This window comes from Oncorhynchus clarkii, chromosome 18 (assembly GCF_045791955.1).
Source record: "Oncorhynchus clarkii lewisi isolate Uvic-CL-2024 chromosome 18, UVic_Ocla_1.0, whole genome shotgun sequence".
Classification (NCBI taxonomy): Eukaryota; Metazoa; Chordata; class Actinopteri; order Salmoniformes; family Salmonidae; genus Oncorhynchus; species Oncorhynchus clarkii.
Window position 1 is genome coordinate 57,727,123 of NC_092164.1, and position 14,804 is coordinate 57,741,926.

Below are 14,804 nucleotides of genomic sequence, written 5' to 3' on the forward strand. Positions count from 1 at the left end.
CATCATGGTCAACAGTGTCGAATGCAGCAGTTAAATCCAAGAGTACAAGGACAGAGAGCTAGATCTGTTTCAATCAGGATGCAATATCGAAAGTTGAAGTACTTAAAGTCTACCTCATGTGTGGTACATGTATTAGTAGTCTCACAGTGAAATGTTACTGTTACTACAATCACGTTACTAGTGGCCCTTTAGCTTACCAATATCCACTCCCGCTGTATTTGGTCTGCCTGTCTGTGTGTATGTCTGTGTCTTAATGTGTGTCTAATGCTTTAGTCTTCTCACCACAGGTGAATGACTTTATCAGAGGGAAGACCAGACAGAGAGATGGATCAATCCCTGTACCTGCTGAGATCCTGGCTGGTGCATGTGTGAGTCTCATATTATTCATCAACCTCCATCAATACAGAGACATATTCAGTGGTGACATATTTCTATATCAACCTCCATCAACACAGAGACCTATTTAGTAGTGACATATTTCTATATCAACCTCCATCAACACAGAGAGAGATGTATGGTAAACACTATATCAACCTCCATCAACACAGAGAGAGATGTATGGTAAACACTATATCAACCTCCATCAACACAGAGAGAGATGTACGGTAAACACTATATCAACCTCCATCAACACAGAGAGAGATGTACGGTAAACACTATATCAACCTCCATCAATTCAGAGACATATTCAGTGGTGACATATTTCTATATCAACCTCCATCAACACAGAGACCTATTTAGTAGTGACATATTTCTATATCAACCTCCATCAACACATAGAGAGATGTACGGTAAACACTATATCAACCTCCATCAACACAGAGAGAGATGTACGGTAAACACTATATCAACCTCCATCAACACAGAGAGAGATGTACGGTAAACACTATATCAACCTCCATCAACACAGAGAGAGATGTACGGTAAACACTATATCAACCTCCATCAACACAGAAAGAGATGTACGGTAAACACTATATCAACCTCCATGAACACAGAGAGAGATGTACGGTAAACACTATATCAACCTCCATCAACACAGAGAGAGATGTACGGTAAACACTATATCAACCTCCATCAACACAGAGAGAGATGTACGGTAAACACTATATCAACCTCCATCAACACAGAGAGAGATGTACGGTAAACACTATATCAACCTCCATCAACACAGAGAGAGATGTACGGTAAACACTATATCAACCTCCATCAACACAGAGAGAGATGTACGGTAAACACTATATCAACCTCCATCAACACAGAGAGAGATGTACGGTAAACACTATATCAACCTCCATCAACACAGAGAGAGATGTACGGTAAACACTATATCAACCTCCATCAACACAGAGAGAGATGTACGGTAAACACTATATCAACTTCCATCAACACAGAGAGAGATGTACGGTAAACACTATATCAACCTCCATCAACACAGAGAGAGATGTACGGTAAACACTATATCAACCTCCATCAACACAGAGAGAGATGTACGGTAAACACTATATCAACCTCCATCAACACAGAGAGAGATGTACGGTAAGCGCTATATCAACCTCCATCAACAGAGAGAGAGATGTACGGTAAACGCTATATCAACATAGAGGGATATATTAGAAAGCCATATATCCCCGTTGAAAGAAAGACATAAAGAGACTGCTACCTGAGACTGCCCCCCTCCCCCACCTCCACCCCACTACACACAGCCTGTGTTTGTTCAGTGAGCTGTCACACACTGACCCCCCCCCACCACATCCCTTTGGGTCTAGCTGTAGTGTCACCCCCTCAACCAATGAATAGAGAGAGGCCTTTCACCACGAGCCCGTTTGATGCCGATCACTGAAGCAGAATATTTATGCCATTATGTGACCTGTATACAGCTCAATTAAGGTTATGACTTAAAGATGCACTATGCAGAAATCGTTCCGCCATTTCCTGGTTGCTAAAATTCTAATAGTTCGACCTAATTTCAGTTTATGTGACAAAACAAGCAAGTATAGTGTAGAGAATCATTGTACCATCGAAGCTGCTGTGAAATATCTTTTCCATATCCAAAATTATACCATGGCATTGTGGAGTGAGGATGGATGGATTTTTCCTATTTTTCATCGTGAGCTGTTCTGACAGCTCCTTTCATCCTGTCTCAGCCCCTGGTGTTAGTGCTGGTGAGCCGTTCTCCTGTTATCACTCACACACACACACACACACACACACACACACACACACACACACACACACACACACACGCACATGCTCACAGTAAGACACACATGCATACACAGGAGCAAAGACTCAGACACGCAGGCATGCATAAACACACCTACATGCACACAGACACAGACACAGACAGACACACACACACACACACACACACACACACACACACACACACACACACACACACACACACACACACACACACACACAGACAATACACACACACACACACACACACACACACACACACAGACAATACACACACACACACACACACACACACACACACACACACACACACACACACACACACACACACACACACACACACACACACACACAGACATATACACACAAACACACAGACACACGGACACACACAGACATACACACACACACACAGAGACATGCACACACAGACACACACAGACACACACACACAGAGACATACACACACACAGACACACAGAGACATACACACACAGAGACATACACACACCCTGTTTAGGGAGACTTCAGCCACATCACATGAAGTCTGTTTATATGATTTGGAAGCTGTGAAAGTGTTGGTTTGGGCTCCGGCGACAGTCCCAGACCATAGTCTGACAGGACAGAAGAAGGGGGGGTGAAATACATTGCACGGGGGAAAAAGAGTGAGGTGTGTAAAAAAAGTGTTTCAATTAGGTTTTAACGGTAAAATAAGTAATAAATACGACACAGTCAGTGAGGATCTAGTCATATTCTGATATCTTCTCCTCTCTTCTCTTCTCCTCTCCTCTCATCTTCTATTTTTTCCATTCCCCTCCTCTCCCTCCTCCCCACCCCCCCTTTCTCATTTCCTTTACACTTTTGTATTATCCTTTCCATTCACCTCTTCTACCCTGTCCTACCCTCTTCTACCCTGTCCTACCTTCTTCTACCTTCTTCTCCTCATCTCAACTTTGCTCTTTGCCACTCCACTTGGCTTTCCTCCACTCATCTCAACCTCTTCTCCTTTCCTCTTCTCTCTCCTTTCCTCCACTCATCTCAACGTCTTCTCCTTTCCTCTTCTCTCTCCTTTCCTCCACTCATCTCAACGTCTTCTCCTTTCCTCTTCTCTCTCCTTTCCTCCACTGATCTCAACGTCTTCTCCTTTCCTCTTCTCTCTCCTTTCCTCCACTCATCTCAACGTCTTCTCCTTTCCTCTTCTCTCTCCTTTCCTCCACTCATCTCAACGTCTTCTCCTTTCCTCTTCTCTCTCCTTTCTTCCACTCATCTCAACGTCTTCTCCTTTCCTCTTCTCTCTCCTTTCCTCCACTCATCTCAACGTCTTCTCCTTTCCTCTTCTCTCTCCTTTCCTCCACTCATCTCAACCTCTTCTCCTTTCCTCTTCTCTCTCCTTTCTTCCACTCATCTCAACGTCTTCTCCTTTCCTCTTCTCTCTCCTTTCCTCCACTCATCTCAACGTCTTCTCCTTTCCTCTTCTCTTCTCCTTTCCCCCACTCATCTCAACATATTCTCCTTTCCTCTTCTCTCTTCTTTCCTCTTCTCTCTCCTTTCCCCCACTCATCTCAACATCTTCTCCTTTCCTTTCCTCTTCTCTTCTCCTTTCCTCTTCTCTCTCTTTTCCCCCACTCCTCTCCTTTCCTCCACTCATCTCAACCTCTTCTCCTTTCCTCTTCTCTTCTCCTTTCCTCTTCTCTTCTCCTTTCCTCTTCTCTCTCCTTTCCCCCACTCCTCTCCTTTCCTCCATATGTCACCTCTCTTCTCCTCTTTCCCCACTCATCTCCCCTCTGCTCACCCCTCTCTTCCTTCTTCTCTCCCCGCTCTTTCCTCCCCTCATAATAGCCTCAGAATTAAGCTCAGTGAGGGTTGCCAGGTCTTAATGATTATTTGGTAAGAATGGCATGCTCCGTTTACTGAGACGCTGCTGGCTGGCTGGATGCCTATCAGGCGGTCGCTGGCCCTCATTTGAGGTCTTGGTTACTCAAAATACACACTGGGCCAATATGGGGGGAAAGAGAGCGAGAGAGTCAGAGAGAGAGAGAGAGAGAGAGTACAGTGTTGCTTTGTTAGTTTTCACTTTGGCAATTATTCAGTGTAAATCACTTGAATTTGCATGGTTTGATTTTTAAGCCTTTGTAACGGTTTGTTATTCAGCTCCGTTGAGAGTTATAAAACATTTATCACAACGTTTAACATGCACATGAGCACATCAACATAAACACACACAGACTCGTAAATGCATGCACGCTTGTGTAATCCTCAGCTAAGAATTCTGGCACCCATGAAAGTGTGAGTGGTTATTAATTGAGGTTGGCTAATGCTTGCTAACTAGTGCTAAACTATTGTTTGCCATTGAAAAGTAAACTTTTTCATAGCTGTTACCCCGAGGATGTGTGTTTATGTGTGTGTGTGTGTGTGTGTGTGTGTGTGTAACAAGTTACCAATTTTACTTTAGATTCTGACGTTTATCCACATTTCTCCAAATGTCAAAGTTAAGGGTTAAGGTTTGGGATAGGTTTAAACATTAAGTTTAGGCGTTCATTCTGAATGGTTAAGTTAAGGTTTGGGATAGAGTTAATCATTAAGTTTAGGCGTTCATTCTGAATGGTTAAGTTAAGGTTTGGGATAGGTTTAAACATTAAGTTTAGGCGTTCATTCGGAATGGTTAAGTTAAGGTTTGGGATAGGTTTAAACATTAAGTTTAGGCGTTCATTCTGAATGGTTAAGTTAAGGTTTGGGATAGAGTTAAACATTAAGTTTAGGCGTTCATTCTGAATGGTTAAGTTATGGTTTGGGATAGGTTTAAACATTAAGTTTAGGCGTTCATTCTGAATGGTTAAGTTAAGGTTTGGGATAGAGTTAAAACAATGAGTGTCTACCACTGGGATTGAACATGTGACCTTTGGTCCTGGAGTCACGGGATTCTGCCCATCCGCCACCCTTGTCCACAATGCTGTACCAAAACCCAAAACTTGATTGTAATAGTCCTCACTGTTGGCCCTAGTGGCTGGTTTTGAAGGCATTTCCCGACGTCCTCAGGACATGGACAGACGTCCAATTTCAAAGTCAATCTTGAGCGATCTGGCTGATGTGCACACACACAAACACACACACACACAGAAACACAAACACACAGAAACACACACACACACACACACACATAGAAACACACCCACACATACTGTGGATGTAGTGCTGGAGCGTGTCTGAGGTTCTGACTCTCAAACCCCCTCAGGGGATCACCTTGCCTTGTAATTACCTGGGAATTATCAGCGAGCCACCGACTGTCTCACTCTGTAATCAAATCTCTCCCTCTTTCTGTCTCTCTCCCTCTCTCTTTTTCTGTTTCTTTCTCTGTCTCTCTCTGTCTGTCTGTCTGTTTCTCTCTTGCTCTCTGTCGCCCTCTGTCTCTCTCCATCTCTCTCCTTCTTTCTCTCTCTACCCCCCCTGACAGACGTGTCTGTTGTTCTGTCTGTCAGACCTAATTGTGCGGTGGTTTCTCTAACCTGTTGTTGCTCTCTTTAATATTCAGAAATCTCCCAATTAGTGTCCAATTGATGTGAGCGAGAGCGTTGGCTGCTCAAGAGGCCCTATTTTCAGTTAATCATCTCTGTGTCCAACGGCCCGGTAATAAATGCATTGCTATTAGAGGGTCGCTGTAATCAACTATGAAATATAATTTTCCACAGAAATAAATAGTGATAAATTTGTACCTGTGAGTCGGTAGAACTACTATTCAATGCCTCTCTTTTAGTTCTGGAAGGGAAATGTTGGTCAGTTCTGCGCCACTATTTAATGTACTACTCCCTTCAACGGGGCGATTATGATCTCTCCCTCAAAATATGGGAACATTTACTTACGAATTTGGGGGCGGCTGTTAAAAAACAAGGTTGCACATTCAGATTGGGGTACTCATTTGATAGCCTTCCCGTAAGATAGAGGGGACACACGCAATTACACATTAATAATTCACAGCAAAGGAGGGGGGAGAGAAAAGTACAACAAACAGTACATGCCCTATTTAATGGCAGGGAAGGACTCCATGGAAACAGATTTCTATCTAATTGCGCTGTGCCACTTTTCAGCCATGGTATCCAGGGGCAACTAGTGTGAGAGAGAGAGACTGTTCCTGAATGGTTGCTGCCTTCCCGGCTAACTATGTCCCGGCTCTCCCTCTTCGTGCCGAGACAAAGTTAGCTACTTTAGCTGCTTATTTAAAATGATTTTTTATTTAACCTTTATTTAACCAGGCAAGTCAATTAAGAACAAATTCCTATTTAGAATGATGCAAAAGGCCTCCTGCTGGGCCGGAGGCTAGGATTAACAAATAAAATGAATGTAGACAAAACACAACAAGAGAGACACACACCATCACAGTATATAAAGAGAGACCTAAGACACAACACGGTATCAACAACATGGCAGCAATACAACATGACAACAACACAAAATGGTTGCATCACAAAATGACAACAGCACAACAGGGTATCAACACAACATGACAACAGCACAACATAGTATCAGCACAACATGACAACAGCACAACATGGTATCAACACAACATGACAACAGCACAACATGGTATCAGCACAACATGACAACAGCACAACATAGTATCAGCACAACATGACAACAGCACAACATGGTATCAACACAACATGACAACAGCACAACATGGTATCAACACAACATGACAACAGCACAACATGGTAGCAGCACAACATGACAACAGCACAACATGGTATCAACACAACATGACAACAGCACAACATGGTAGCAGCACAACATGACAACAGCACAACATGACAATAGCACAACATGGTAGCAGCACAACATGACAACAGCACAACATGGTAGCAGCACAACATAACAATAGCACAACATAACAATAGCACAACATGGTAGCAGCACAACATACCAATAGCACAACATGGTAGCAGCACATCATGACAACAGCACAACATGGTAGCAGCACAACATGGTAGCAGCACAACATAACAATAGCACAACATGACAACAGCACAACATGGTAGCAGCACAACATAACAATAGCACAACATGGTAGCAGCACAACATAACAATAGCACAACATGGTAGCAGCACAACATAACAATAGCACAACATGGTAGCAGCACAACATGACAACAGCACAACATGGTAGCAGCACAACATAACAATAGCACAACATGACAACAGCACAACATGGTAGCAGCACAACATAACAATAGCACAACATGACAACAGCACAACATAACAATAGCACAACATGACAACAGCACAACATGGTAGCAGCACAACATAACAATAGCACAACATGGTAGCAGCACAACATAATAATAGCACAACATGGTAGCAGCATAACATGACAACAGCACAACATGGTAGCAGCACAAATATGGAAAAGACAACAGCCACTGCCACACCGCACCCCCAGCTCCAGATACCGTAGCTGTGCATGAAAGCTGTGACGACCTTGAAGCTCTCTGAGAAGAACCTGTCTGGGCCTGTGGCTGGGGGTTTTATCTCCGGTACCAGGTATACAGTTGGAGCGTTGTGGAGACAGAACCCCTCAGGCAGGGTGCAACTGAAGACGGATGGTTCAGAGACTACAGACACACTGGGAGCCTGTCTACAGTGAACACCCATTACTGACAGACCTAGGAGCCAGTCTGCAGTAAACACCCATTACTGACAGACCTAGGAGCCAGTCTACAGTGACCACCCATTACTGACAGACCTGGGAGCCAGTCTACAGTGACCACCCATTACTGACAGACCTAGGAGCCAGTCTGCAGTAAACACCCATTACTAACAGACCTAGGAGCCAGTCTACAGTGACCACCCATTACTGACAGACCTGGGAGCCAGTCTACAGTGACCACCCATTACTGACAGACCTAGGAGCCAGTCTACAGTGACCACCCATTACTGACAGACCTAGGAGCCAGTCTACAGTGACCACCCATTACTGACAGACCTGGGAGCCTGTCTACAGTGAACACCTATCACAGCCAGTGTAGCCTATTTGAACTGTCCTGTGTGTGTATGACATCAGTCAGACCTGTGATGTCCCTATCAGGGCACCATCAGTGTACGCCGATGGTTACCCTCTGTTACATACTGTAGCTCCAGTGGTCACTTATTGCCCATTCTCTTACAGATTTTTTACAAAAAGATTCCCCTTGTGCTGCTGCTAATCCAGGTTTCACGAATCACTATTCCGTTAATCCCCACTTTGTGTGTGTGTTTCCGTGTGTGTGTGTTTGTGTGTGTGTGTGTGTGTCCAGGCGGGTGGATCCCAGGTGATCTTCACCAACCCTCTGGAGATTGTGAAAATCCGCCTGCAGGTGGCTGGAGAGATCACCACCGGCCCCCGCGTCAGCGCCATATCTGTCATCAAGGACCTGGGTTTCTTTGGCCTCTACAAGGCAGGTCCTCCTGTACACTACTACACTAAGTACTGTATTAAAAGACAGGGACTATTAGGTCACAGCTGTACTCAAACACTCATTTTAGCAATTTTCTACAGTCTACATGTCTTTTCTGATACTTTTAGTTTCTGCCTCTCTTAGCACTTCACTAGCACTACACAGCGTCGTCCAGTCCTCTACGCAGCGTTATCCCTAGTCCTCTACGCAGCGTTGTCCCGAATCCTCTACGCAGCGTCGTCCCCAGTCCTCTCCACAGCGTTATCTCCAGTCCTCTCCACAGCGTTATCCCCAGTCCTCTACGCAGCGTTATCCCCAGTCCTCTATGCGGTGTTATCCCCAGTCCTCTCTTCAGTGTTCTCCCCAGTCCTCTCCACAGCGTTATCCCCAGTCCTCTCCTCAGCGTTCTCCCCAGTCCTCTCCACAGCATTGTCCCCAGTCCTCTCCACAGCGTTGTCCCCAGTCCTCTCCACAGCGTTGTCCCCAGTCCTCTCCACAGCATTCTCACCAGTCCTCTCCACAGCGTTCTCCCCAGTCCTCCCCTCAGCGTTCTCCCCAGTCCTCTCCACAGCGTTATCCCCAGTCCTCTACACAGCGTTGTCCCCAGTCCTCCGCTCAGCGTTCTCCCCAGTCCTCTCCACAGCGTTATCCCCAGTCCTCTACACAGCGTTATCCCCAGTCCTCTCCTCAGCGTTCTCCCCAGTCCTCTATGCAGCGTTGTCCCCAGTCCTCTATGCAGCGTTATACCCAGTCCTCTACGCAGCGTTATCCCCAGTCCTCTACGCAGCGTTGTCCCCAGTCCTCTCCTCAGCGTTCTCCCCAGTCCTCTACTTAGCGTTCTCCCCAGTCCTCTACTTAGCGTTGTCCCCAGTCCTCTCCACAACGTTATCCCCAGTCCTCTACGCAGCGTTATCCCCAGTCCTCTACGCAGCGTTATCCCCAGTCCTCTCCTCGGCGTTGTCCCCAGTCCTCTACACAGCGTTATCTCCAGTCCTCTCCGCAGCGTTGTCACCAGTCCTCTCCACAGCGTTATCCCCAGTCCTCTCCTCAGCGTTATCCCCAGTCCTCTATGCAGCGTTCTCCCCAGTCCTCTACTTAGCGTTCTCCCCAGTCCTCTACTTAGCGTTCTCCCCAGTCCTCTACTTAGTGTTATCCCCAGTCCTCTCCTCAGCGTTCTCCCCAGTCCTCTACTTAGCGTTCTCCCCAGTCCTCTACTTAGCGTTATCCCCAGTCCTCTACTTAGCGTTCTACCCAGTCCTCTACCTAGCGTTGTCCCCAGTCCTCTCCACAACATTATACCCAGTCCTCTATGCAGCGTTATCCCTAGTCCTCTACGCAGCGTTATCCCCAGTCCTCTACGCAGCATTATCGCCAGTCCTCTACACAGCGTTATCCCCAGTCCTCTCCTCTGCGTTGTCCCTAGTCCTCTATGCAGCGTTATCCCCAGTCCTCTATGCAGCGTTATCCCCAGTCCTCTCCGCGGCGTTATCCCCAGTCCTCTCCACAGCATTATCCCAGTCCTCTCCGCAGCGTTATCTCCAGTCCTCTCCTCAGCGTTGTCCCCAGTCCTCTCCTCAGCGTTATCCCCAGTCCTCTCCTCAGCGTTGTCCCCAGTCCTCTCCGCAGCGTTATCCCCAGTCCTCTATGCAGTGTTGTCCCCAGTCCTCTCCGCAACATTTTCCCCAGTTCTCTACGCAGCGTTATCCCCAGTTCTCTCCGCAGCGTTATCCCCAGTCCTCTCCTCAGCGTTGTCCCCAGTCCTCTCCACAGCGTTATCCCCAGTCCTCTCAGCGTTGTCCCCAGTCCTCTCCACAGCGTTATCCCCAGTCCTCTCCTCAGCGTTGTCCCCAGTCCTCTCCGCAGCGTTGTCCCCATTCCTCTCCACAGCGTTATCCCTAGTCCTCTCCTCAGCGTTATCCCTAGTCCTCTACGCAGCGTTATCCCCAGTCCTCTACTTAGCGTTCTCCCCAGTCCTCTACTTAGCGTTCTCCCCAGTCCTCTACTTAGTGTTATCCCCAGTCCTCTCCTCAGCGTTCTCCCCAGTCCTCTACTTAGTGTTCTCCCCAGTCCTCTACTTAGCGTTATCCCCAGTCCTCTACTTAGCGTTCTCCCCAGTCCTCTACTTAGCGTTGTCCCCAGTCCTCTCCACAACGTTATCCCCAGTCCTCTACGCAGCGTTATCCCCAGTCCTCTCCTCGGCGTTGTCCCCAGTCCTCTACACAGCGTTATCTCCAGTCCTCTCCGCAGCGTTGTCACCAGTCCTCTCCACAGCGTTATCCCCAGTCCTCTCCTCAGCGTTATCCCCAGTCCTCTATGCAGCGTTCTCCCCAGTCCTCTACTTAGCGTTCTCCCCAGTCCTCTACTTAGCGTTCTCCCCAGTCCTCTACTTAGTGTTATCCCCAGTCCTCTCCTCAGCGTTCTCCCCAGTCCTCTACTTAGCGTTCTCCCCAGTCCTCTACTTAGCGTTATCCCCAGTCCTCTACTTAGCGTTCTACCCAGTCCTCTACCTAGCGTTGTCCCCAGTCCTCTCCACAACATTATACCCAGTCCTCTATGCAGCGTTATCCCCAGTCCTCTACGCAGCGTTATCCCCAGTCCTCTACGCAGCATTATCGCCAGTCCTCTACGCAGCGTTATCCCCAGTCCTCTCCTCTGCGTTGTCCCCAGTCCTCTATGCAGCGTTATCCCCAGTCCTCTATGCAGCGTTATCCCCAGTCCTCTCCGCAGCGTTATCCCCAGTCCTCTCCACAGCATTATCCCAGTCTTCTCCGCAGCGTTATCTCCAGTCCTCTCCTCAGCGTTGTCCCCAGTCCTCTCCTCAGCGTTATCCCCAGTCCTCTCCTCAGCGTTGTCCCCAGTCCTCTCCGCAGCGTTATCCCCAGTCCTCTATGCAGTGTTGTCCCCAGTCCTCTCCGCAACATTTTCCCCAGTTCTCTACGCAGCGTTATCCCCAGTTCTCTCCGCAGCGTTATCCCCAGTCCTCTCCTCAGCGTTGTCCCCAGTCCTCTCCACAGCGTTATCCCCAGTCCTCTCAGCGTTGTCCCCAGTCCTCTCCACAGCGTTATCCCCAGTCCTCTCCTCAGCGTTATCCCCAGTCCTCTCCGCAGCGTTGTCCCCAGTCCTCTCCACAGCGTTATCCCTAGTCCTCTCCTCAGCGTTATCCCTAGTCCTCTACGCAGCGTTATCCCCAGTCCTCTACGCAGCGTTCTCCCCAGTCCTCTACTTAGCGTTCTCCCCAGTCCTCTACTTAGTGTTATTCCCAGTCCTCTCCTCAGCGTTCTCCCCAGTCCTCTACTTAGCGTTCTCCCCAGTCCTCTACTTAGCGTTCTACCCAGTCCTCTACTTAGCGTTGTCCCCAGTCCTCTCCACAACGTTATCCCCAGTCCTCTATGCAGCGTTATCCCCAGTCTTCTACGCAGCGTTATCCCCAGTCCTCTACGCAGCATTATCGCCAGTCCTCTACGCAGCGTTATCCCCAGTCCTCTCCTCAGCATTGTCCCCAGTCCTCTCCTCAGCATTGTCCCCAGTCCTCTCCGCAGCGTTATCCCCAGTCCTCTCCGCAGCGTTATCCCCAGTCTTCTCCGCAGCGTTATCCCCAGTCCTCTACACAGCATTATCCCAGTCCTCTCCGCAGCGTTATCCCCAGTCCTCTCCTCAGCGTTGTCCCCAGTCCTCTCCTCAGCGTTATCCCCAGTCCTCCCCTCAGCGTTGTCCCCAGTCCTCTCCGCAGCGTTATCCCCAGTCCTCTCCTCAGCATTGTCCCCAGTCCTCTCCGCAGCGTTATCCCCAGTCCTCTCCGCAGCGTTATCCCCAGTCTTCTCCGCAGCGTTATCCCCAGTCCTCTACACAGCATTATCCCAGTCCTCTCCGCAGCGTTATCCCCAGTCCTCTCCTCAGCGTTGTCCCCAGTCCTCTCCTCAGCGTTATCCCCAGTCCTCTCCTCAGCGTTGTCCCCAGTCCTCTCCGCAGCGTTATCCCCAGTCCTCTATGCAGTGTTATCCCCAGTCCTCTCCGCAGCGTTATCCCCAGTCCTCTATGCAGTGTTGTCCCCAGTCCTCTCCGCAGCATTTTCCCCAGTTCTCTACGCAGCGTTATCCCCAGTTCTCTCCGCAGCGTTATCCCCAGTCCTCTCCTCAGCGTTGTCCCCAGTCCTCTCCTCAGTGTTATCCCCAGTCCTCTCCTCAGCGTTATCCCCAGTCCTCTCCTCAGCGTTGTCCCCAGTCCTCTACACAGCGTTGTCCCCAGTCCTCTACACAGCGTTGTCCCCAGTCCTCTACGCAGCGTTATCCCCAGTCCTCTCCTCAGCGTTGTCCCCAGTCCTCTACACAGCGTTGTCCCCAGTCCTCTCCTCAGCGTTGTCCCCAGTCCTCTACACAGCGTTGTCCCCAGTCCTCTCCTCAGCGTTGTCCCCAGTCCTCTACACAGCGTTGTCCCCAGTCCTCTCCTCAGCGTTGTCCCCAGTCCTCTACACAGCGTTGTCCCCAGTCCTCTCCACAGCGTTGTCCCCAGTCCTCTACACAGCATTGTCCCCAGTCCTCTCCTCAGCGTTGTCCCCAGTCCTCTACACAGCGTTGTCCCCAGTCCTCTACGCAGCGCTGTCCCCAGTCCTCTCCACAGCGTCTTGTAATAAATCTATCAGGTATCAAGGTAAGACCCAGATGCAGGCTGTGTCGAAGTAACAATGTTTATTACAGCAACAGGGGAAAAGGTACAGGATGGCAGGCAGGCTCAGGGGCAGGCAAAGTGGTCAGGCAGGCGGGTACAGAGACGGGACAGGCGAGGGTCAAAACCAGGAGAGCGAGAAAAAAGAGGCTTGGAAAAACCAGGAGCTGACAGGACAAACGCTGGTAAGCTTGACAAAACAAGATGAACTGGCAACAGACAAACAGAGAACACAGGTGTAAGTACACAGGGGATAATGGGGAAGATGGGTGACACCTGGAGGGGGGTGGAGACAATCACAAAGACAGGTGAAACAGATCAGGGTGTGACAATAGCACACTTCAGACAACCATGGTGAATGTTACTGATAGATAAAATGTTACAATGATAAAATGTTTGATATCATTTTTGCCTGACAGAATCACTTTGTCTACTCTTAATTATTGCCTAATATGTTGGTATACATAACTTTTTAATTTTTTTTTTTACAGATTCTGATGGTTGTTAAAAGTGGAAGCTGACAATATTACTGTTATATCAACGCTCTCATCTCTCCCGTTTAGGAACTCTAAATCGCTTTTGCACAGTAGGCATCATTTCACTTGCCGATAATGTTGCATACAACGTTTAAAAGGTCTATTATTATCATTGGACACAATCAAAGTTAATATAAGCCCTAAATGCCTTCAATTGCCCAATTTATAGACAGGTCCAATTTAGCCTCTTAAATAATCAAAATAAAAACATGTTTATTTATTAGCCTAGTGTCTATAAATATTGAGGCATATCATGTGAAATAGGCCTTGTGAAATAATTGTAAAAAGCAAAGATACTGTTCCATGTAGGTCTAGATTATTTATGGATTAATCATGTAGAAATATCAAAACATTTTTTCAACTCTAAAGCAATTGCATGTGCTGCAGGAACCTGCTGACTGACTGCCTTTTTCTATGATCAAGGCACCTGCTGGTAACTCTTAACTGGTTAGGACAGCTCACGAGGTCTCCTAAATATGTCGACTAGATGGGACTCTTATGACTAAAGAGGCTTGGATGCATAGCTTTTATTTTTACCAATAAGAGTAGGAGTTTAATGTCTCTATTCTTATCACTTTTTCTACTCTGAGACGTTTTGTGGATAGCAGGTGTTATTTTAGAACTACCGTGGGTCATTCTCTTTATAGAGAGGTTGCTTTTTAAAAGGGCACGATGATCAGTGTCTTTGATGCACGAAGCCTTTTAAAGAGTTCTGATTTAGGCTTTTGTCACTTGTTAAAACTGTGGGTTTTAACACTTTTTGGGTTTTCATTTAAATGAAAGCGTTAAAAACATTTTAAAAAGCTCCAGGTCCTTTATCCAGAGCTTGCAGATTCTACCCCTTTCTCTTTCTGTGGCAAAGTTTCAGTTCAATTTCTTCCCAGGTTCTTCTCATGACAGTCGTCTGTGTTTGTCAATCAGTGTGTGTGTGTGTGAGAGAGAATGCTGAACCCGGTGCCTCCACTTGTCTTTGTCT

At 47.6% G+C, this 14,804-nt stretch overlaps 1 protein-coding gene across 1 annotated transcript in view; it reads left to right on the forward strand.

Annotated features, from left to right (window-relative positions):
* LOC139373775 (electrogenic aspartate/glutamate antiporter SLC25A13, mitochondrial) overlaps positions 1–14,804 on the forward strand; it is a 98,680-nt gene that overhangs the window by 64,733 nt on the left and 19,143 nt on the right. Inside the window, 2 exon segments of the mRNA XM_071114755.1 lie at positions 288–368; positions 8,490–8,634. Of these exon segments, the coding sequence (XP_070970856.1) occupies positions 288–368; positions 8,490–8,634 (226 nt within the window).